Raw genomic sequence first — 27,544 nt, forward strand, 5'->3', positions numbered from 1 at the left:
GGAGATGGAGGAGGGGAAGGGGGAGATGGAGGAGGGGAAGGGGGAGATGGAGGAGGGGAAGGGGGGAGGTGGTGGAAAGAGGGGGGAGGTGGTGGGAAGGGGGGAGGAGGGGGGAGGTGGTGGGAAGGGGGGGAGGTGGTGGGAAGGGGGTGGGAAGGGGGGAGGTGGTGGGAAGGGGGTGGGAAGGGGGGAGGTGGTGGGAAGGGGGGGAGGTGGTGGGAAGGGGGGGGAGGTGGGAAGGGGGGGGAGGTGGTGGGAAGGTGGGAAGGGGGGATGGGGAAAGGGGGGAGGTGGAGGAGGGGAGGTGAGGAGGGGAAGGGGGGAGGTGAGGAGGGGAAGTGGGGAGGTGGAGGAATGGAAGGGGGGAGGTGGAGGAGGGGAAGGAGGGGGGAGGTGGAGGAGGGGAAGGGGGAGATGGAGGAGGGGAAGGGGGAGATGGAGGAGGGGAAGGGGGAGATGGAGGAGGGGAAGGGGGGAGGTGGTGGAAGAGGGGGGAGGTGGTGGGAAGGGGGGAGGAGGGGGGAGGTGGTGGGAAGGGGGGGAGGTGGTGGGAAGGGGGTGGGAAGGGGGGAGGTGGTGGGAAGGGGGTGGGAAGGGGGGAGGTGGTGGGAAGGGGGGGAGGTGGTGGGAAGGGGGGGGAGGTGGGAAGGGGGGGGAGGTGGTGGGAAGGTGGGAAGGGGGGGGAGGTGGTGGGAAGGTGGGAAGGGGGGGGGGCGGTGGAAAGAGGGGGGAGGTGGTGGGAAGGTGGGAAGGGGGGGAGGTGGTGGGAAGGGGGGAAGGGGGGGAGGTGGTGGGAGGTTGTAAGGGGGAGTGAAGGGGGGTGAAGGTGGGGGTGGGGGTGAAGGTGGGGTGGAGGTGAAGGGGGGGGTGGAGGGGAGGTGAAGGGGAGGTTAAGGGGGGGGGTGGAGGGGAGGTTAAGGGGGGGGGTGGAGGGGAGGTTAAGGGGGGGGTGGAGGGGAGGTGAAGGGGGGGTGGAGGTGAGGTGAAGTGGAGGTGGAAGGGAGGGGAAGTGTAGTGAGGGGTGGGTGAGGGGAGGTGGAGGGGATGTGGAAGGGAGGGGAAGTGTAGTGAGGGTTGGGTGAGGGGAGGTGAAGGCCGCTCACTCACCCGTCCGGCAGCTCCCACGTGGATCTGAGGCGGGAGGCATTGTGTTGTGGCCGCTCCCCCGCTGACTGTAGCGGCGCCGGGGGGGGTGGAGGGGAAGTGAGTGAGGGGAGGTGATCACTCCGCTCCCCCGCTGAGTGTAGCGGCGCCGGGGGGGGGGGGGGGTGGAGGGGAAGTGAGTGAGGGGAGGTGATCACTCCGCTCCCCCGCTGAGTGTAGCGGCGCCGGGGGGGGGGGGGGGGTGGAGGGGAAGTGAGTGAGGGGAGGTGAAGGGGGGTGAGGGGACGTGAAGACCGCTCACTCACCCGTCCGGCAGCTCCCACGTGGAGGGGGGGGGTTAAAGCGCGGGAAACAGGAAGAGGCGGAGCCTCCGGGACCGGTGGGGAAGAGAGCGGGAGATGTGCTGCTAACACTGTGATGTGTGTGTGTGTGTGTGAGACAGTGTGTGTGTGTGTGTGTGTGTGTGTGAGACAGTGTGTGTGTGTGTGTGTGTGTGACAGTGTGTGTGTGTGTGTGTGTGTGTGTGACAGTGTGTGTGTGTGTGTGTGTGTGTGTGTGTGTGTGTGTGTGTGTGTGTGTGTGTGTGTGTGTGTGTGTGTGTGACAGTGTGTGTGTGTGTGTGTGTGTGTGTGACAGTGTGTGTGTGTGTGTGTGTGTGTGTGTGTGTGACAGTGTGTGTGTGTGTGTGTGTGTGTGTGTGTGTGTGTGTGTGTGTGTGTGTGTGTGTGTGTGTGTGTGTGTGTGTGTGACAGTGTGTGTGTGTGTTTGTGTGTGACAGTGTGTGTGTGTGTTTGTGTGTGTGTTTGTGTGGTTTTTTTTTGTGGACCTTTGGCCCGTCGCTCCGCCTCAGGCCAATGAGAGGTGTGGGGGGCGGGCCAAGGGGGTGGTGTGAGTGTGTGAGGCCAATGAGAGGTGTGCGGGGGCGGGCGGCCCAAGGGACCAATGAGATTGCCGCTAGGGACACCGGACATCCAGGCAGGCAAACATACAGTGCTTTCACTAATATAGTATAAGAAGATAAGATTTGCCAATTAATGTCATATTATTATAATACTTTTATTCCCCCGGCTCACGGATTAATTATGTCACATACAATCACAGACAAACCAGATCAGCTTTCTATCCTGAATATAAAACCCCCATGACTTGCCGAGCTCCCACACTGGAAGGTATACAGAACAGGGCACCACGGATTTTCCAATGCAATTTTCATTTTGTTCTTGGAATGGTCAAAAGACACTACAAGGAACGTTACATCCGGATCAACCTGCAATGGGATTTCGTATATGATCGCCCGAGTAACAAAAAATGCTTTGGTACCTACCTGCAGCGTGCGGACCTGAACTCTGTTAGGTTCCACAGTGTAAATGTTCTCGTCGTGCATGGCCAGCACCGGAGAGTCACACGGGAAGGAACCTTAATACAAACAATGACCATCGTATTGTAAGCAATCAAGCTAATTAATGCACAGTCCACTTATTGAACAGTAAATGGCACCGGTGCTGCGCTTGTAATGTAACTGCCCGCGTATTAGCGCACACTGGAGTAATGTAACTGCACACGTATTAGCGCACACTGGAGTACTGTAACTGCACGCGTATTAGCGCACACTGGAGTAATGTAACTGCACACGTATTAGCGCACACTGGAGTAATGTGACTGCACTCGTATTAGCGCACACTGGAGTAATGTAACTGCACACGTATTAGCGCACACTGGAGTAATGTAACTGCACATGTATTAGCGCACACTGGAGTAATGTAACTGCACACGTATTAGCGCACACTGGAGTAATGTAACTGCACATGTATTAGCGCACACTGGAGTAATGTAACTGCACACGTATTAGCGCACACTGGAGTAATGTGACTGCACGCGTATTAGCGCACACTGGAGTAATGTAACTGCACGCGTATTAGCGCACATTGGAGTAATGTAACTGCACGCGTATTAGCGCACACTGGAGTAATGTAACTGCACATGTATTAGCGCACACTGGAGTAATGTAACTGCACACGTATTAGCGCACACTGGAGTAATGTAACTGCACGCGTATTAGCGCACACTGGAGTAATGTAACTGCACACGTATTAGCGCACACTGGAGTAATGTAACTGCACGCGTATTAGCGCACACTGGAGTAATGTAACTGCACACGTATTAGCGCACACTGGAGTAATGTAACTGCACACGTATTAGCGCACACTGGAGTAATGTAACTGCACACGTATTAGCGCACACTGGAGTAATGTAACTGCACACGTATTAGCGCACACTGGAGTAATGTAACTGCACATGTATTAGCGCACACTGGAGTAATGTAACTGCACGCGTATTAGCGCACACTGGAGTAATGTAACTGCACACGTATTAGCGCACACTGGAGTAATGTAACTGCACATGTATTAGCGCACACTGGAGTAATGTAACTGCACACGTATTAGCGCACACTGGAGTAATGTAACTGCACATGTATTAGCGCACACTGGAGTAATGTAACTGCACGCGTATTAGCGCACACTGGAGTAATGTAACTGCCCGCGTATTAGCGCACACTGGAGTTATGTGACTGCACGCGTATTAGCGCACACTGGTGTAATGTAACTGCACACGTATTAGCGCACACTGGAGTAATGTGACTGCACACGTATTAGCGCACACTGGAGTAATGTAACTGCACACGTATTAGCGCACACTGGAGTAATGTAACTGCACACGTATTAGCGCACACTGGAGTAATGTGACTGCACATGTATTAGCGCACACTGGAGTAATGTAACTGCACGCGTATTAGCGCACACTGGAGTAATGTAACTGCACATGTATTAGCGCACACTGGAGTAATGTAACTGCACACGTATTAGCGCACACTGGAGTAATGTAACTGCACACGTATTAGCGCACACTGGAGTAATGTAACTGCCCGCGTATTAGCGCACACTGGAGTTATGTGACTGCACGCGTATTAGCGCACACTGGAGTAATGTAACTGCACATGTATTAGCGCACACTGGAGTAATGTAACTGCACACGTATTAGCGCACACTGGAGTAATGTAACTGCACACGTATTAGCGCACACTGGAGTAATGTAACTGCCCGCGTATTAGCGCACATTGGAGTAATGTAACTGCACACGTATTAGCGCACACTGGAGTAATGTAACTGCACGCGTATTAGCGCACACTGGAGTACTGTAACTGCACACGTATTAGCGCACACTGGAGTAATGTAACTGCACGCGTATTAGCGCACACTGGAGTACTGTAACTGCACACGTATTAGCGCACACTGGAGTAATGTAACTGCACGCGTATTAGCGCACACTGGAGTAATGTAACTGCACACGTATTAGCGCACACTGGAGTAATGTAACTGCACGCGTATTAGCGCACACTGGAGTAATGTAACTGCACATGTATTAGCGCACACTGGAGTAATGTAACTGCACGCGTATTAGCGCACACTGGAGTACTGTAACTGCACACGTATTAGCGCACACTGGAGTAATGTAACTGCACGCGTATTAGCGCACACTGGAGTAATGTAACTGCACGCGTATTAGCGCACACTGGAGTAATGTAACTGCACGCGTATTAGCGCACACTGGAGTAATGTAACTGCACATGTATTAGCGCACACTGGAGTAATGTAACTGCACGCGTATTAGCGCACACTGGAGTACTGTAACTGCACACGTATTAGCGCACACTGGAGTAATGTAACTGCACGCGTATTAGCGCACACTGGAGTAATGTAACTGCACACGTATTAGCGCACACTGGAGTAATGTAACTGCACGCGTATTAGCGCACACTGGAGTAATGTAACTGCACACGTATTAGCGCACACTGGAGTAATGTAACTGCACGCGTATTAGCGCACACTGGAGTAATGTAACTGCACACGTATTAGCGCACACTGGTGTAATGTAACTGCACGCGTATTAGCGCACACTGGAGTAATGTAACTGCACACGTATTAGCGCACACTGGAGTAATGTGACTGCACGCGTATTAGCGCACACTGGAGTAATGTAACTGCACACGTATTAGCGCACACTGGAGTTATGTGACTGCACGCGTATTAGCGCACACTGGAGTAATGTAACTGCACACGTATTAGCGCACATTGGAGTAATGTAACTGCACGCGTATTAGCGCACACTGGAGTAATGTAACTGCACGCGTATTAGCGCACACTGGAGTAATGTAACTGCACATGTATTAGCGCACACTGGAGTAATGTGACTGCACGCGTATTAGCGCACACTGGAGTAATGTAACTGCACATGTATTAGCGCACACTGGAGTAATGTAACTGCACATGTATTAGCGCACACTGGAGTAATGTAACTGCACGCGTATTAGCGCACACTGGAGTAATGTAACTGCACGCGTATTAGCGCACACTGGAGTAATGTAACTGCACACGTATTAGCGCACACTGGAGTAATGTGACTGCACGCGTATTAGCGCACACTGGAGTAATGTAACTGCACACGTATTAGCGCACACTGGAGTAATGTGACTGCACGCGTATTAGCGCACACTGGAGTAATGTAACTGCACACGTATTAGCGCACACTGGAGTAATGTAACTGCACACGTATTAGCGCACACTGGAGTAATGTAACTGCACACGTATTAGCGCACATTGGAGTAATGTAACTGCACGCGTATTAGCGCACACTGGAGTAATGGAACTGCACACGTATTAGCGCACACTGGAGTAATGTAACTGCACACGTATTAGCGCACACTGGAGTAATGTAACTGCACACGTATTAGCGCACACTGGAGTAATGTAACTGCACACGTATTAGCGCACACTGGAGTAATGTAACTGCACACGTATTAGCGCACACTGGAGTAATGTAACTGCACACGTATTAGCGCACACTGGAGTAATGTAACTGCACGCGTATTAGCGCACACTGGAGTAATGTAACTGCACACGTATTAGCGCACACTGGAGTAATGTAACTGCACACGTATTAGCGCACACTGGAGTAATGTAACTGCACATGTATTAGCGCACACTGGAGTAATGTAACTGCACACGTATTAGCGCACACTGGAGTAATGTAACTGCACACGTATTAGCGCACACTGGTGTAATGTAACTGCACGCGTATTAGCGCACACTGGAGTAATGTAACTGCACGCGTATTAGCGCACACTGGAGTAATGTAACTGCACATGTATTAGCGCACACTGGAGTAATGTGACTGCACGCGTATTAGCGCACACTGGAGTAATGTAACTGCACATGTATTAGCGCACACTGGAGTAATGTAACTGCACATGTATTAGCGCACACTGGAGTAATGTAACTGCACGCGTATTAGCGCACACTGGAGTAATGTAACTGCACGCGTATTAGCGCACACTGGAGTAATGTAACTGCACGCGTATTAGCGCACACTGGAGTAATGTAACTGCACACGTATTAGCGCACACTGGAGTAATGTAACTGCACACGTATTAGCGCACACTGGAGTAATGTAACTGCACACGTATTAGCGCACACTGGAGTAATGTAACTGCACACGTATTAGCGCACATTGGAGTAATGTAACTGCACACGTATTAGCGCACACTGGAGTAATGTAACTGCACGCGTATTAGCGCACACTGGAGTAATGTAACTGCACGCGTATTAGCGCACACTGGAGTAATGTAACTGCACACGTATTAGCGCACACTGGTGTAATGTAACTGCACATGTATTAGCGCACACTGGAGTAATGTAACTGCACATGTATTAGCGCACACTGGAGTAATGTAACTGCACGCGTATTAGCGCACACTGGAGTAATGTAACTGCACACGTATTAGCGCACACTGGAGTAATGTGACTGCACGCGTATTAGCGCACACTGGAGTAATGTAACTGCACACGTATTAGCGCACACTGGAGTAATGTGACTGCACGCGTATTAGCGCACACTGGAGTAATGTAACTGCACACGTATTAGCGCACACTGGAGTAATGTAACTGCACACGTATTAGCGCACACTGGAGTAATGTAACTGCACACGTATTAGCGCACATTGGAGTAATGTAACTGCACGCGTATTAGCGCACACTGGAGTAATGGAACTGCACACGTATTAGCGCACACTGGAGTAATGTAACTGCACACGTATTAGCGCACACTGGAGTAATGTAACTGCACACGTATTAGCGCACACTGGAGTAATGTAACTGCACGCGTATTAGCGCACACTGGAGTAATGGAACTGCACACGTATTAGCGCACACTGGAGTAATGTAACTGCACACGTATTAGCGCACACTGGAGTAATGTAACTGCACACGTATTAGCGCACACTGGAGTAATGGAACTGCACACGTATTAGCGCACACTGGAGTAATGTAACTGCACACGTATTAGCGCACACTGGAGTCCTGTAACTGCACACGTATTAGCGCACACTGGAGTAATGTAACTGCACGCGTATTAGCGCACACTGGAGTAATGTAACTGCACACGTATTAGCGCACACTGGAGTAATGTAACTGCACACGTATTAGCGCACACTGGAGTAATGTAACTGCACACGTATTAGCGCACACTGGAGTAATGTAACTGCACACGTATTAGCGCACACTGGAGTAATGTAACTGCACACGTATTAGCGCACACTGGAGTAATGTAACTGCACATGTATTAGCGCACACTGGAGTAATGTAACTGCACACGTATTAGCGCACACTGGAGTAATGTAACTGCACACGTATTAGCGCACACTGGTGTAATGTAACTGCACGCGTATTAGCGCACACTGGAGTAATGTAACTGCACGCGTATTAGCGCACACTGGAGTAATGTAACTGCACATGTATTAGCGCACACTGGAGTAATGTGACTGCACGCGTATTAGCGCACACTGGAGTAATGTAACTGCACATGTATTAGCGCACACTGGAGTAATGTAACTGCACACGTATTAGCGCACACTGGAGTAATGTAACTGCACGCGTATTAGCGCACACTGGAGTAATGTAACTGCACACGTATTAGCGCACACTGGAGTAATGTAACTGCACACGTATTAGCGCACACTGGAGTAATGTAACTGCACACGTATTAGCGCACACTGGAGTAATGTAACTGCACACGTATTAGCGCACATTGGAGTAATGTAACTGCACGCGTATTAGCGCACACTGGAGTAATGGAACTGCACGCGTATTAGCGCACACTGGAGTAATGTAACTGCACACGTATTAGCGCACACTGGAGTAATGTAACTGCACACGTATTAGCGCACACTGGAGTAATGTAACTGCACATGTATTAGCGCACACTGGAGTAATGTAACTGCACACGTATTAGCGCACACTGGAGTAATGTAACTGCACACGTATTAGCGCACACTGGAGTAATGTAACTGCACACGTATTAGCGCACACTGGAGTAATGTAACTGCACACGTATTAGCGCACACTGGTGTAATGTAACTGCACGCGTATTAGCGCACACTGGAGTAATGTAACTGCACGCGTATTAGCGCACACTGGAGTAATGTAACTGCACATGTATTAGCGCACACTGGAGTAATGTGACTGCACGCGTATTAGCGCACACTGGTGTAATGTAACTGCACACGTATTAGCGCACACTGGAGTAATGTGACTGCACGCGTATTAGCGCACACTGGAGTAATGTAACTGCACACGTATTAGCGCACACTGGAGTAATGTAACTGCACATGTATTAGCGCACACTGGAGTAATGTAACTGCACATGTATTAGCGCACACTGGAGTAATGTAACTGCACGCGTATTAGCGCACACTGGAGTAATGTAACTGCACGCGTATTAGCGCACACTGGAGTAATGTAACTGCACGCGTATTAGCGCACACTGGAGTAATGTAACTGCACACGTATTAGCGCACACTGGTGTAATGTAACTGCACATGTATTAGCGCACACTGGAGTAATGTAACTGCACATGTATTAGCGCACACTGGAGTAATGTAACTGCACGCGTATTAGCGCACACTGGAGTAATGTAACTGCACACGTATTAGCGCACACTGGAGTAATGTGACTGCACGCGTATTAGCGCACATTGGAGTAATGTAACTGCACACGTATTAGCGCACACTGGAGTAATGTAACTGCACACGTATTAGCGCACACTGGAGTAATGTAACTGCACACGTATTAGCGCACACTGGAGTAATGTAACTGCACACGTATTAGCGCACACTGGAGTAATGTAACTGCACACGTATTAGCGCACACTGGAGTAATGTAACTGCACACGTATTAGCGCACACTGGAGTAATGTAACTGCACATGTATTAGCGCACACTGGAGTAATGTAACTGCACACGTATTAGCGCACACTGGAGTACTGTAACTGCACGCGTATTAGCGCACACTGGAGTAATGTAACTGTACGCGTATTAGCGCACACTGGTGTAATGTAACTGCACACGTATTAGCGCACACTGGAGTAATGTAACTGCACGCGTATTAGCGCACACTGGAGTAATGTGACTGCACGCGTATTAGCGCACACTGGAGTAATGTGACTGCACGCGTATTAGCGCACACTGGAGTAATGTGACTGCACGCGTATTAGCGCACACTGGAGTAATGTGACTGCACACGTATTAGCGCACACTGGAGTAATGTAACTGCACACGTATTAGCGCACACTGGAGTAATGTAACTGCACGCGTATTAGCGCACACTGGAGTAATGTAACTGCACGCGTATTAGCGCACACTGGAGTAATGTAACTGCACACGTATTAGCGCACACTGGAGTAATGTAACTGCACACGTATTAGCGCACACTGGAGTACTGTAACTGCACGCGTATTAGCGCACACTGGAGTAATGTAACTGCACATGTATTAGCGCACACTGGAGTAATGTAACTGCACGCGTATTAGCGCACACTGGAGTACTGTAACTGCACGCGTATTAGCGCACACTGGAGTAATGTAACTGCACATGTATTAGCGCACACTGGAGTAATGTAACTGCACACGTATTAGCGCACATTGGAGTAATGTAACTGCACGCGTATTAGCGCACACTGGAGTACTGTAACTGCACGCGTATTAGCGCACACTGGAGTAATGTAACTGCACACGTATTAGCGCACACTGGAGTAATGTAACTGCACATGTATTAGCGCACACTGGAGTAATGTAACTGCACACGTATTAGCGCACACTGGAGTAATGTAACTGCACGCGTATTAGCGCACACTGGAGTAATGTAACTGCACATGTATTAGCGCACACTGGAGTAATGTAACTGCACACGTATTAGCGCACACTGGAGTAATGTAACTGCACACGTATTAGCGCACACTGGAGTACTGTAACTGCACGCGTATTAGCGCACACTGGAGTAATGTAACTGCACACGTATTAGCGCACACTGGAGTAATGTAACTGCACACGTATTAGCGCACACTGGAGTAATGTAACTGCACATGTATTAGCGCACACTGGAGTAATGTAACTGCACACGTATTAGCGCACACTGGAGTAATGTAACTGCACACGTATTAGCGCACACTGGAGTAATGTAACTGCACACGTATTAGCGCACACTGGAGTAATGTAACTGCACATGTATTAGCGCACACTGGAGTAATGTAACTGCACACGTATTAGCGCACACTGGAGTAATGTAACTGCACGCGTATTAGCGCACACTGGAGTAATGTAACTGCACATGTATTAGCGCACACTGGAGTAATGTAACTGCACATGTATTAGCGCACACTGGAGTAATGTAACTGCACACGTATTAGCGCACACTGGAGTACTGTAACTGCACGCGTATTAGCGCACACTGGAGTAATGTAACTGCACACGTATTAGCGCACACTGGAGTAATGTAACTGCACACGTATTAGCGCACACTGGAGTAATGTAACTGCACATGTATTAGCGCACACTGGAGTAATGTAACTGCACGCGTATTAGCGCACACTGGAGTACTGTAACTGCACGCGTATTAGCGCACACTGGAGTAATGTAACTGCACACGTATTAGCGCACACTGGAGTAATGTGACTGCACGCGTATTAGCGCACACTGGAGTAATGTGACTGCACGCGTATTAGCGCACACTGGAGTAATGTAACTGCACACGTATTAGCGCACACTGGAGTAATGTAACTGCACGCGTATTAGCGCACACTGGAGTAATGTAACTGCACGCGTATTAGCGCACACTGGAGTAATGTAACTGCACACGTATTAGCGCACACTGGAGTAATGTAACTGCACATGTATTAGCGCACACTGGAGTAATGTAACTGCACACGTATTAGCGCACACTGGAGTAATGTGACTGCACGCGTATTAGCGCACACTGGAGTAATGTAACTGCACACGTATTAGCGCACACTGGAGTAATGTAACTGCACGCGTATTAGCGCACACTGGAGTAATGTGACTGCACGCGTATTAGCGCACACTGGAGTAATGTAACTGCACACGTATTAGCGCACACTGGAGTAATGTAACTGCACATGTATTAGCGCACACTGGAGTAATGTAACTGCACATGTATTAGCGCACACTGGAGTAATGTAACTGCACATGTATTAGCGCACACTGGAGTAATGTAACTGCACACGTATTAGCGCACACTGGAGTAATGTAACTGCACATGTATTAGCGCACACTGGAGTAATGTAACTGCACATGTATTAGCGCACACTGGAGTAATGTGACTGCACTCGTATTAGCGCACACTGGAGTAATGTAACTGCACATGTATTAGCGCACACTGGAGTAATGTAACTGCACACGTATTAGCGCACACTGGAGTAATGTAACTGCACATGTATTAGCGCACACTGGAGTAATGTAACTGCACGCGTATTAGCGCACACTGGAGTAATGTAACTGCACGCGTATTAGCGCACACTGGAGTAATGTAACTGCACACGTATTAGCGCACACTGGAGTAATGTAACTGCACGCGTATTAGCGCACATTGGAGTAATGTAACTGCACACGTATTAGCGCACATTGGAGTAATGTAACTGCACACGTATTAGCGCACACTGGAGTAATGTAACTGCACGCGTATTAGCGCACACTGGAGTAATGTAACTGCACACGTATTAGCGCACACTGGAGTAATGTAACTGCACATGTATTAGCGCACACTGGAGTAATGTAACTGCACGCGTATTAGCGCACACTGGAGTAATGTAACTGCACGCGTATTAGCGCACACTGGAGTAATGTAACTGCACACGTATTAGCGCACACTGGAGTAATGTGACTGCACGCGTATTAGCGCACACTGGAGTAATGTAACTGCACGCGTATTAGCGCACACTGGAGTAATGTAACTGCACACGTATTAGCGCACACTGGAGTAATGTGACTGCACGCGTATTAGCGCACACTGGAGTAATGTAACTGCACACGTATTAGCGCACATTGGAGTAATGTAACTGCACGCGTATTAGCGCACACTGGAGTAATGTAACTGCACATGTATTAGCGCACACTGGAGTAATGTAACTGCACGCGTATTAGCGCACATTGGAGTAATGTAACTGCACGCGTATTAGCGCACACTGGAGTAATGTAACTGCACGCGTATTAGCGCACACTGGAGTAATGTAACTGCACGCGTATTAGCGCACACTGGAGTAATGTGACTGCACACGTATTAGCGCACACTGGAGTAATGTAACTGCACACGTATTAGCGCACACTGGAGTAATGTGACTGCACGCGTATTAGCGCACACTGGAGTAATGTAACTGCACACGTATTAGCGCACACTGGAGTAATGTAACTGCACACGTATTAGCGCACACTGGAGTACTGTAACTGCACGCGTATTAGCGCACACTGGAGTAATGTAACTGCACACGTATTAGCGCACACTGGAGTAATGTAACTGCACACGTATTAGCGCACACTGGAGTAATGTAACTGCACATGTATTAGCGCACACTGGAGTAATGTAACTGCACACGTATTAGCGCACACTGGAGTAATGTGACTGCACGCGTATTAGCGCACACTGGAGTAATGTAACTGCACACGTATTAGCGCACACTGGAGTAATGTAACTGCACGCGTATTAGCGCACATTGGAGTAATGTAACTGCACGCGTATTAGCGCACACTGGAGTAATGTAACTGCACGCGTATTAGCGCACATTGGAGTAATGTAACTGCACGCGTATTAGCGCACACTGGAGTAATGTAACTGCACACGTATTAGCGCACACTGGAGTAATGTAACTGCACACGTATTAGCGCACACTGGAGTAATGTAACTGCACATGTATTAGCGCACACTGGAGTAATGTAACTGCACACGTATTAGCGCACACTGGAGTAATGTAACTGCACGCGTATTAGCGCACATTGGAGTAATGTAACTGCACGCGTATTAGCGCACACTGGAGTAATGTAACTGCACACGTATTAGCGCACACTGGAGTAATGTAACTGCACATGTATTAGCGCACACTGGAGTTATGTAACTGCACGCGTATTAGCGCACATTGGAGTAATGTAACTGCACGCGTATTAGCGCACACTGGAGTAATGTAACTGCACATGTATTAGCGCACACTGGAGTAATGTGACTGCACACGTATTAGCGCACACTGGAGTAATGTAACTGCACATGTATTAGCGCACACTGGAGTAATGTAACTGCACGCGTATTAGCGCACATTGGAGTAATGTAACTGCACGCGTATTAGCGCACACTGGAGTAATGTAACTGCACGCGTATTAGCGCACACTGGAGTAATGTAACTGCACATGTATTAGCGCACACTGGAGTAATGTAACTGCACGCGTATTAGCGCACACTGGAGTAATGTAACTGCACATGTATTAGCGCACACTGGAGTAATGTAACTGCACGCGTATTAGCGCACATTGGAGTAATGTAACTGCACACGTATTAGCGCACACTGGAGTAATGTAACTGCACACGTATTAGCGCACACTGGAGTACTGTAACTGCACGCGTATTAGCGCACACTGGAGTAATGTAACTGCACACGTATTAGCGCACACTGGAGTAATGTAACTGCACACGTATTAGCGCACACTGGAGTAATGTAACTGCACATGTATTAGCGCACACTGGAGTAATGTAACTGCACGCGTATTAGCGCACACTGGAGTAATGTAACTGCACACGTATTAGCGCACACTGGAGTAATGTAACTGCACATGTATTAGCGCACACTGGAGTAATGTAACTGCACACGTATTAGCGCACACTGGAGTAATGTAACTGCCCGCGTATTAGCGCACACTGGAGTAATGTAACTGCACGCGTATTAGCGCACACTGGAGTAATGTGACTGCACGCGTATTAGCGCACACTGGAGTAATGTGACTGCACGCGTATTAGCGCACACTGGAGTAATGTAACTGCACACGTATTAGCGCACACTGGAGTAATGTAACTGCACATGTATTAGCGCACACTGGAGTAATGTAACTGCACGCGTATTAGCGCACACTGGAGTAATGTGACTGCACGCGTATTAGCGCACACTGGAGTAATGTAACTGCACACGTATTAGCGCACACTGGAGTAATGTAACTGCACATGTATTAGCGCACACTGGAGTAATGTAACTGCACGCGTATTAGCGCACACTGGAGTAATGTGACTGCACGCGTATTAGCGCACACTGGAGTAATGTAACTGCACGCGTATTAGCGCACACTGGAGTAATGTAACTGCACACGTATTAGCGCACACTGGAGTAATGTAACTGCCCGCGTATTAGCGCACACTGGAGTAATGTAACTGCACGCGTATTAGCGCACACTGGAGTAATGTAACTGCACGCGTATTAGCGCACACTGGAGTAATGTAACTGCCCGCGTATTAGCGCACACTGGAGTAATGTAACTGCACGCGTATTAGCGCACACTGGAGTAATGTAACTGCACGCGTATTAGCGCACACTGGAGTAATGTAACTGCACGCGTATTAGCGCACACTGGAGTAATGTAACTGCCCGCGTATTAGCGCACACTGGAGTAATGTAACTGCACACGTATTAGCGCACACTGGAGTAATGGAACTGCACGCGTATTAGCGCACACTGGAGTAATGTAACTGCACGCGTATTAGCGCACACTGGAGTAATGTAACTGCACGCGTATTAGCGCACACTGGAGTACTGTAACTGCACGCGTATTAGCGCACACTGGAGTACTGTAACTGCACGCGTATTAGCGCACATTGGAGTAATGTAACTGCACGCGTATTAGCGCACACTGGAGTAATGTAACTGCACATGTATTAGCGCACACTGGAGTAATGTAACTGCACGCGTATTAGCGCACATTGGAGTAATGTAACTGCACGCGTATTAGCGCACACTGGAGTAATGTAACTGCACACGTATTAGCGCACACTGGAGTAATGTAACTGCACACGTATTAGCGCACATTGGAGTAATGTAACTGCACTCGTATTAGCGCACACTGGAGTTATGTAACTGCACACGTATTAGCGCACACTGGAGTTATGTAACTGCACACGTATTAGCGCACACTGGAGTAATGTAACTGCACACGTATTAGCGCACACTGGAGTACTGTAACTGCACGCGTATTAGCGCACACTGGAGTAATGTAACTGCACACGTATTAGCGCACATTGGAGTAATGTAACTGCACTCGTATTAGCGCACACTGGAGTTATGTAACTGCACACGTATTAGCGCACACTGGAGTTATGTAACTGCACACGTATTAGCGCACACTGGAGTAATGTAACTGCACACGTATTAGCGCACACTGGAGTACTGTAACTGCACGCGTATTAGCGCACACTGGAGTTATGTAACTGCACGCGTATTAGCGCACACTGGAGTAATGTAACTGCACGCGTATTAGCGCACACTGGAGTAATGTGACTGCACACGTATTAGCGCACACTGGAGTAATGTAACTGCACTCGTATTAGCGCACACTGGAGTAATGTAACTGCACACGTATTAGCGCACACTGGAGTAATGTGACTGCACGCGTATTAGCGCACATTGGAGTAATGTAACTGCACTCGTATTAGCGCACACTGGAGTTATGTAACTGCACACGTATTAGCGCACACTGGAGTTATGTAACTGCACACGTATTAGCGCACACTGGAGTAATGTGACTGCACACGTATTAGCGCACACTGGAGTAATGTAACTGCACGCGTATTAGCGCACACTGGAGTAATGTAACTGCACACGTATTAGCGCACACTGGAGTAATGTAACTGCACGCGTATTAGCGCACACTGGAGTAATGTAACTGCACGCGTATTAGCGCACACTGGAGTAATGTGACTGCACGCGTATTAGCGCACACTGGAGTAATGTAACTGCACGCGTATTAGCGCACACTGGAGTAATGGAACTGCACGCGTATTAGCGCACACTGGAGTAATGTAACTGCACACGTATTAGCGCACACTGGAGTAATGTAACTGCACACGTATTAGCGCACACTGGAGTAATGTAACTGCACGCGTATTAGCGCACACTGGAGTAATGTAACTGCACACGTATTAGCGCACACTGGAGTAATGTAACTGCACATGTATTAGCGCACACTGGAGTAATGTGACTGCACGCGTATTAGCGCACACTGGAGTAATGTAACTGCACACGTATTAGCGCACACTGGAGTAATGTAACTGCACACGTATTAGCGCACACTGGAGTAATGTAACTGCACATGTATTAGCGCACACTGGAGTAATGTGACTGCACGCGTATTAGCGCACACTGGAGTAATGTAACTGCACACGTATTAGCGCACACTGGAGTAATGTAACTGCACGCGTATTAGCGCACACTGGAGTAATGTGACTGCACGCGTATTAGCGCACACTGGAGTAATGTAACTGCACGCGTATTAGCGCACACTGGAGTACTGTAACTGCACGCGTATTAGCGCACACTGGAGTACTGTAACTGCACGCGTATTAGCGCACACTGGAGTAATGTAACTGCACACGTATTAGCGCACACTGGAGTAATGTAACTGTACGCGTATTAGCGCACATTGGAGTAATGTAACTGTACGCGTATTAGCGCACACTGGAGTAATGTGACTGCACGCGTATTAGCGCACACTGGAGTACTGTAACTGCACGCGTATTAGCGCACACTGGAGTACTGTAACTGCACGCGTATTAGCGCACACTGGAGTACTGTAACTGCACGCGTATTAGCGCACACTGGAGTAATGTAACTGCACACGTATTAGCGCACACTGGAGTAATGTAACTGTACGCGTATTAGCGCACATTGGAGTAATGTAACTGTACGCGTATTAGCGCACACTGGAGTAATGTGACTGCACGCGTATTAGCGCACACTGGAGTAATGTAACTGCACGCGTATTAGCGCACACTGGAGTAATGTAACTGTACGCGTATTAGCGCACACTGGAGTAATGTAACTGCACATGTATTAGCGCACACTGGAGTAATGTAACTGCACACGTATTAGCGCACACTGGAGTAATGTAACTGCACACGTATTAGCGCACACTGGAGTACTGTAACTGCACACGTATTAGCGCACACTGGAGTAATGTAACTGCACGCGTATTAGCGCACACTGGAGTAATGTAACTGCACGCGTATTAGCGCACACTGGAGTAATGTAACTGTACGCGTATTAGCGCACATTGGAGTAATGTAACTGCACACGTATTAGCGCACACTGGAGTTATGTGACTGCACGCGTATTAGCGCACACTGGAGTAATGTAACTGCACACGTATTAGCGCACACTGGAGTAATGTAACTGCACACGTATTAGCGCACACTGGAGTAATGTAACTGCACGCGTATTAGCGCACACTGGAGTAATGTGACTGCACTCGTATTAGCGCACACTGGAGTAATGTGACTGCACGCGTATTAGCGCACACTGGAGTAATGTAACTGTACGCGTATTAGCGCACACTGGAGTAATGTAACTGCACGCGTATTAGCGCACACTGGAGTAATGTAACTGCACGCGTATTAGCGCACACTGGAGTAATGTAACTGCACGCGTATTAGCGCACACTGGAGTAATGTAACTGCACACGTATTAGCGCACATTGGAGTAATGTAACTGCACACGTATTAGCGCACACTGGAGTAATGTAACTGCACATGTATTAGCGCACACTGGAGTAATGTGACTGCACGCGTATTAGCGCACACTGGAGTAATGTAACTGCACACGTATTAGCGCACACTGGAGTAATGTAACTGCACACGTATTAGCGCACACTGGAGTAATGTAACTGCACGCGTATTAGCGCACACTGGAGTAATGTAACTGCACGCGTATTAGCGCACACTGGAGTAATGTAACTGCACGCGTATTAGCGCACACTGGAGTAATGTAACTGCACGCGTATTAGCGCACACTGGAGTAATGTGACTGCACACGTATTAGCGCACACTGGAGTAATGTAACTGCACACGTATTAGCGCACATTGGAGTAATGTAACTGCACACGTATTAGCGCACACTGGAGTAATGTAACTGCACGCGTATTAGCGCACACTGGAGTAATGTAACTGCACGCGTATTAGCGCACACTGGAGTAATGTAACTGCACGCGTATTAGCGCACACTGGAGTACTGTAACTGCACGCGTATTAGCGCACACTGGAGTAATGTAACTGCACGCGTATTAGCGCACACTGGAGTAATGTAACTGCACGCGTATTAGCGCACACTGGAGTAATGTAACTGCACGCGTATTAGCGCACACTGGAGTAATGTGACTGCACGCGTATTAGCGCACACTGGAGTAATGTAACTGCACGCGTATTAGCGCACACTGGAGTAATGTAACTGCACACGTATTAGCGCACACTGGAGTAATGTAACTGCACACGTATTAGCGCACACTGGAGTAATGTAACTGCACGCGTATTAGCGCACACTGGAGTAATGTGACTGCACGCGTATTAGCGCACACTGGAGTAATGTAACTGCACGCGTATTAGCGCACACTGGAGTAATGTAACTGCACACGTATTAGCGCACACTGGAGTAATGTAACTGCACATGTATTAGCGCACACTGGAGTAATGTAACTGCACGCGTATTAGCGCACACTGGAGTAATGTAACTGCACGCGTATTAGCGCACACTGGAGTAATGTAACTGCACACGTATTAGCGCACACTGGAGTAATGTAACTGCACACGTATTAGCGCACACTGGAGTAATGTAACTGCACGCGTATTAGCGCACACTGGAGTAATGTAACTGCACGCGTATTAGCGCACACTGGAGTAATGTAACTGCACACGTATTAGCGCACACTGGAGTAATGTGACTGCACGCGTATTAGCGCACACTGGAGTAATGTAACTGCACGCGTATTAGCGCACACTGGAGTAATGTAACTGCACACGTATTAGCGCACACTGGAGTAATGTGACTGCACGCGTATTAGCGCACACTGGAGTAATGTAACTGCACACGTACTAGCGCACACTGGAGTAATGTAACTGCACACGTATTAGCGCACACTGGAGTAATGTAACTGCACACGTATTAGCGCACATTGGAGTAATGTAACTGCACACGTATTAGCGCACACTGGAGTAATGTAACTGCACGCGTATTAGCGCACACTGGTGTAATGTAACTGCACACGTATTAGCGCACACTGGTGTAATGTAACTGTACACGTATTAGCGCACACTGGAGTAATGTGACTGCACACGTATTAGCGCACACTGGAGTAATGTGACTGCACACGTATTAGCGCACACTGGAGTAATGTAACTGCACGCGTATTAGCGCACACTGGAGTAATGTAACTGCACGCGTATTAGCGCACACTGGAGTAATGTGACTGCACACGTATTAGCGCACACTGGAGTAATGTAACTGCACGCGTATTAGCGCACACTGGAGTAATGTGACTGCACGCGTATTAGCGCACACTGGAGTAATGTAACTGCACACGTATTAGCGCACACTGGAGTAATGTAACTGCACGCGTATTAGCGCACATTGGAGTAATGTAACTGCACGCGTATTAGCGCACACTGGAGTAATGTAACTGCACACGTATTAGCGCACACTGGAGTAATGTAACTGCACACGTATTAGCGCACACTGGAGTAATGTAACTGCACGCGTATTAGCGCACACTGGAGTAATGTAACTGCACACGTATTAGCGCACACTGGAGTAATGTAACTGCACACGTATTAGCGCACACTGGAGTAATGTGACTGCACTCGTATTAGCGCACACTGGAGTAATGTAACTGCACGCGTATTAGCGCACACTGGAGTAATGTAACTGCACACGTATTAGCGCACACTGGAGTAATGTAACTGCACACGTATTAGCGCACACTGGAGTAATGTAACTGCACGCGTATTAGCGCACACTGGAGTAATGTAACTGCACGCGTATTAGCGCACACTGGAGTAATGTAACTGCACACGTATTAGCGCACACTGGAGTAATGTAACTGCACATGTATTAGCGCACACTGGAGTAATGTAACTGCACGCGTATTAGCGCACACTGGAGTAATGTAACTGCACATGTATTAGCGCACACTGGAGTTATGTAACTGCACGCGTATTAGCGCACACTGGAGTAATGTAACTGCACGCGTATTAGCGCACACTGGAGTAATGTAACTGCACGCGTATTAGCGCACACTGGAGTACTGTAACTGCACGCGTATTAGCGCACACTGGAGTAATGTAACTGCACACGTATTAGCGCACACTGGAGTAATGTGACTGCACGCGTATTAGCGCACACTGGAGTACTGTAACTGCACGCGTATTAGCGCACACTGGAGTAATGTGACTGCACGCGTATTAGCGCACACTGGAGTAATGTAACTGCACACGTATTAGCGCACACTGGAGTAATGTAACTGCACGCGTATTAGCGCACACTGGAGTAATGTGACTGCACACGTATTAGCGCACACTGGAGTAATGTAACTGCACACGTATTAGCGCACACTGGAGTAATGTAACTGCACACGTATTAGCGCACACTGGAGTAATGTGACTGCACGCGTATTAGCGCACACTGGAGTAATGTAACTGCACACGTATTAGCGCACACTGGAGTAATGTGACTGCACACGTATTAGCGCACACTGGAGTAATGTAACTGCACGCGTATTAGCGCACACTGGAGTAATGTAACTGCACACGTATTAGCGCACATTGGAGTAATGTAACTGCACACGTATTAGCGCACACTGGAGTAATGTAACTGCACGCGTATTAGCGCACACTGGAGTAATGTGACTGCACGCGTATTAGCGCACACTGGAGTAATGTAACTGCACATGTATTAGCGCACACTGGAGTACTGTAACTGCACGCGTATTAGCGCACACTGGAGTAATGTAACTGCACGCGTATTAGCGCACACTGGAGTAATGTAACTGCACACGTATTAGCGCACATTGGAGTAATGTAACTGCACGCGTATTAGCGCACACTGGAGTAATGTGACTGCACGCGTATTAGCGCACACTGGAGTAATGTGACTGCACTCGTATTAGCGCACACTGGAGTAATGTAACTGCACACGTATTAGCGCACACTGGAGTACTGTAACTGCACACGTATTAGCGCACACTGGAGTAATGTAACTGCACACGTATTAGCGCACACTGGAGTAATGTGACTGCACGCGTATTAGCGCACACTGGAGTAATGTGACTGCACGCGTATTAGCGCACACTGGAGTAATGTAACTGCACACGTATTAGCGCACACTGGAGTAATGTAACTGCACGCGTATTAGCGCACACTGGAGTAATGTAACTGCACACGTATTAGCGCACACTGGAGTAATGTAACTGCACATGTATTAGCGCACACTGGAGTAATGTAACTGCACGCGTATTAGCGCACACTGGAGTAATGTAACTGCACATGTATTAGCGCACACTGGAGTAATGTAACTGCACACGTATTAGCGCACACTGGAGTAATGTAACTGCACGCGTATTAGCGCACACTGGAGTAATGTAACTGCACACGTATTAGCGCACACTGGAGTAATGTAACTGCACACGTATTAGCGCACACTGGAGTAATGTGACTGCACGCGTATTAGCGCACACTGGAGTAATGTAACTGCACACGTATTAGCGCACACTGGAGTAATGTAACTGCACACGTATTAGCGCACACTGGAGTAATGTAACTGCACGCGTATTAGCGCACACTGGAGTAATGTGACTGCACTCGTATTAGCGCACACTGGAGTAATGTAACTGCACACGTATTAGCGCACACTGGAGTAATGTAACTGCACACGTATTAGCGCACACTGGTGTAATGTAACTGCACGCGTATTAGCGCACACTGGAGTAATGTAACTGCACATGTATTAGCGCACACTGGAGTAATGTAACTGCACGCGTATTAGCGCACACTGGAGTAATGTAACTGCACACGTATTAGCGCACACTGGAGTAATGTAACTGCACACGTATTAGCGCACACTGGAGTAATGTGACTGCACGCGTATTAGCGCACACTGGAGTAATGTGACTGCACGCGTATTAGCGCACACTGGAGTAATGTAACTGCACATGTATTAGCGCACACTGGAGTAATGTAACTGCACGCGTATTAGCGCACACTGGAGTAATGTAACTGCACACGTATTAGCGCACACTGGAGTAATGTAACTGCACACGTATTAGCGCACACTGGAGTAATGTGACTGCACTCGTATTAGCGCACACTGGAGTAATGTAACTGCACGCGTATTAGCGCACACTGGAGTAATGTAACTGCACGCGTATTAGCGCACACTGGAGTAATGTAACTGCACGCGTATTAGCGCACACTGGAGTAATGTAACTGCACACGTATTAGCGCACACTGGAGTAATGTAACTGCACGCGTATTAGCGCACACTGGAGTAATGTGACTGCACTCGTATTAGCGCACACTGGAGTAATGTAACTGCACACGTATTAGCGCACATTGGAGTAATGTAACTGCACGCGTATTAGCGCACACTGGAGTAATGTAACTGCACGCGTATTAGCGCACACTGGAGTAATGTAACTGCACATGTATTAGCGCACACGGGAGTAATGTAACTGCACACGTATTAGCGCACACTGGAGTAATGTGACTGCACGCGTATTAGCGCACACTGGAGTAATGTAACTGCACACGTATTAGCGCACACTGGAGTAATGTGACTGCACTCGTATTAGCGCACACTGGAGTAATGTAACTGCACACGTATTAGCGCACATTGGAGTAATGTAACTGCACGCGTATTAGCGCACACTGGAGTAATGTAACTGCACACGTATTAGCGCACACTGGAGTAATGTAACTGCACACGTATTAGCGCACACTGGAGTAATGTAACTGCACACGTATTAGCGCACACTGGAGTAATGTAACTGCACTCGTATTAGCGCACACTGGAGTAATGTAACTGCACACGTATTAGCGCACATTGGAGTAATGTAACTGCACGCGTATTAGCGCACACTGGAGTAATGTAACTGCACACGTATTAGCGCACACTGGAGTAATGTAACTGCACACGTATTAGCGCACACTGGAGTAATGTAACTGCACGCGTATTAGCGCACACTGGAGTAATGTAACTGCACATGTATTAGCGCACACTGGAGTAATGTAACTGTACGCGTATTAGCGCACACTGGAGTAATGTAACTGCACACGTATTAGCGCACACTGGAGTAATGTAACTGCACATGTATTAGCGCACACTGGAGTAATGTAACTGCACGCGTATTAGCGCACACTGGAGTAATGTAACTGCACACGTATTAGCGCACACTGGAGTAATGTAACTGCACACGTATTAGCGCACACTGGTGTAATGTAACTGCACGCGTATTAGCGCACACTGGAGTAATGTAACTGCACGCGTATTAGCGCACACTGGAGTAATGTAACTGCACACGTATTAGCGCACACTGGAGTAATGTAACTGCACGCGTATTAGCGCACACTGGAGTAATGTGACTGCACTCGTATTAGCGCACACTGGAGTAATGTAACTGCACACGTATTAGCGCACACTGGAGTAATGTAACTGCACACGTATTAGCGCACACTGGTGTAATGTAACTGCACGCGTATTAGCGCACACTGGAGTAATGTAACTGCACATGTATTAGCGCACACTGGAGTAATGTAACTGCACGCGTATTAGCGCACACTGGAGTAATGTAACTGCACACGTATTAGCGCACACTGGAGTAATGTAACTGCACACGTATTAGCGCACACTGGAGTAATGTAACTGCACACGTATTAGCGCACACTGGAGTAATGTAACTGCACACGTATTAGCGCACACTGGAGTAATGTAACTGCACATGTATTAGCGCACACTGGAGTAATGTAACTGCACACGTATTAGCGCACATTGGAGTAATGTAACTGCACGCGTATTAGCGCACATTGGAGTAATGTAACTGCACACGTATTAGCGCACACTGGAGTAATGTAACTGCACATGTATTAGCGCACACTGGAGTAATGTAACTGCACACGTATTAGCGCACACTGGAGTAATGTAACTGCACACGTATTAGCGCACACTGGAGTAATGTAACTGCACATGTATTAGCGCACACTGGAGTAATGTAACTGCACACGTATTAGCGCACACTGGAGTACTGTAACTGCACATGTATTAGCGCACACTGGAGTAATGTAACTGCACACGTATTAGCGCACATTGGAGTAATGTAACTGCACGCGTATTAGCGCACATTGGAGTAATGTAACTGCACACGTATTAGCGCACACTGGAGTAATGTAACTGCACACGTATTAGCGCACACTGGAGTAATGTAACTGCACATGTATTAGCGCACACTGGAGTAATGTAACTGCACACGTATTAGCGCACATTGGAGTAATGTAACTGCACGCGTATTAGCGCACATTGGAGTAATGTAACTGCACACGTATTAGCGCACACTGGAGTAATGTAACTGCACATGTATTAGCGCACACTGGAGTAATGTAACTGCACACGTATTAGCGCACACTGGAGTAATGTAACTGCACACGTATTAGCGCACACTGGAGTAATGTAACTGCACATGTATTAGCGCACACTGGAGTAATGTAACTGCACACGTATTAGCGCACACTGGAGTACTGTAACTGCACTCGTATTAGCGCACACTGGAGTAATGTAACTGCACGCGTATTAGCGCACACTGGTGTAATGTAACTGCACACGTATTAGCGCACACTGGAGTAATGTAACTGCACACGTATTAGCGCACACTGGTGTAATGTAACTGCACACGTATTAGCGCACACTGGTGTAATGTAACTGCACACGTATTAGCGCACACTGGTGTAATGTAACTGCACTCGTATTAGCGCACACTGGAGTAATGTGACTGCACACGTATTAGCGCACACTGGAGTAATGTGACTGCACACGTATTAGCGCACACTGGAGTAATGTAACTGCACACGTATTAGCGCACACTGGAGTAATGTAACTGCACGCGTATTAGCGCACACTGGAGTAATGTAACTGTACGCGTATTAGCGCACATTGGAGTAATGTAACTGCACACGTATTAGCGCACACTGGAGTAATGTAACTGCACGCGTATTAGCGCACACTGGAGTAATGTAACTGCACGCGTATTAGCGCACACTGGAGTAATGTAACTGCACACGTATTAGCGCACACTGGAGTAATGTAACTGCACACGTATTAGCGCACACTGGAGTAATGTAACTGCACGCGTATTAGCGCACACTGGTGTAATGTAACTGCACGCGTATTAGCGCACACTGGAGTAATGTAACTGCACGCGTATTAGCGCACACTGGAGTAATGTAACTGCACACGTATTAGCGCACACTGGAGTAATGTAACTGCACACGTATTAGCGCACACTGGAGTAATGTAACTGCACACGTATTAGCGCACACTGGAGTAATGTAACTGCACACGTATTAGCGCACACTGGAGTAATGTAACTGCACATGTATTAGCGCACACTGGAGTAATGTAACTGCACACGTATTAGCGCACATTGGAGTAATGTAACTGCACGCGTATTAGCGCACATTGGAGTAATGTAACTGCACACGTATTAGCGCACACTGGAGTAATGTAACTGCACATGTATTAGCGCACACTGGAGTAATGTAACTGCACACGTATTAGCGCACACTGGAGTAATGTAACTGCACACGTATTAGCGCACACTGGAGTAATGTAACTGCACATGTATTAGCGCACACTGGAGTAATGTAACTGCACACGTATTAGCGCACACTGGAGTAATGTAACTGCACATGTATTAGCGCACACTGGAGTAATGTAACTGCACACGTATTAGCGCACACTGGAGTACTGTAACTGCACTCGTATTAGCGCACACTGGAGTAATGTAACTGCACGCGTATTAGCGCACATTGGAGTAATGTAACTGCACGCGTATTAGCGCACATTGGAGTAATGTAACTGCACACGTATTAGCGCACACTGGAGTAATGTAACTGCACACGTATTAGCGCACACTGGAGTAATGTAACTGCACATGTATTAGCGCACATTGGAGTAATGTAACTGCACACGTATTAGCGCACACTGGAGTAATGTAACTGCACATGTATTAGCGCACACTGGAGTAATGTAACTGCACACGTATTAGCGCACACTGGAGTAATGTAACTGCACACGTATTAGCGCACACTGGAGTAATGTAACTGCACATGTATTAGCGCACACTGGAGTAATGTAACTGCACACGTATTAGCGCACACTGGAGTAATGTAACTGCACATGTATTAGCGCACACTGGAGTAATGTAACTGCACACGTATTAGCGCACACTGGAGTAATGTAACTGCACACGTATTAGCGCACACTGGAGTAATGTAACTGCACATGTATTAGCGCACACTGGTGTAATGTAACTGCACACGTATTAGCGCACACTGGTGTAATGTAACTGCACACGTATTAGCGCACACTGGTGTAATGTAACTGCACACGTATTAGCGCACACTGGTGTAATGTAACTGCACTCGTATTAGCGCACACTGGAGTAATGTGACTGCACACGTATTAGCGCACACTGGAGTAATGTAACTGCACGCGTATTAGCGCACACTGGTGTAATGTAACTGCACACGTATTAGCGCACACTGGAGTAATGTAACTGCACACGTATTAGCGCACACTGGAGTAATGTAACTGCACGCGTATTAGCGCACACTGGTGTAATGTAACTGCACACGTATTAGCGCACACTGGAGTAATGTAACTGTACACGTATTAGCGCACACTGGAGTAATGTAACTGCACGCGTATTAGCGCACACTGGAGTAATGTAACTGCACTCGTATTAGCGCACACTGGAGTAATGTAAC

The 27,544-nt window shown here is 48.1% G+C and overlaps 1 protein-coding gene across 5 annotated transcripts in view; it reads right to left on the reverse strand.

The window, feature by feature from the left end:
• Positions 1–27,544, reverse strand: part of IFT140 (intraflagellar transport 140) — a 104,988-nt gene that overhangs the window by 60,213 nt on the left and 17,231 nt on the right. For all 5 annotated transcript variants that reach the window (XM_075566437.1, XM_075566436.1, XM_075566438.1 and 2 more), the window contains exon 12: positions 2,429–2,520. In XM_075566437.1, coding sequence (XP_075422552.1) covers positions 2,429–2,520 — 92 coding nt within the window. The remainder of the gene's footprint in view (positions 1–2,428; positions 2,521–27,544) is intronic.

The sequence above is a fragment of the Ascaphus truei genome, chromosome 11 (genome assembly GCF_040206685.1).
Source record: "Ascaphus truei isolate aAscTru1 chromosome 11, aAscTru1.hap1, whole genome shotgun sequence".
Lineage (NCBI taxonomy): Eukaryota > Metazoa > Chordata > Amphibia > Anura > Ascaphidae > Ascaphus > Ascaphus truei.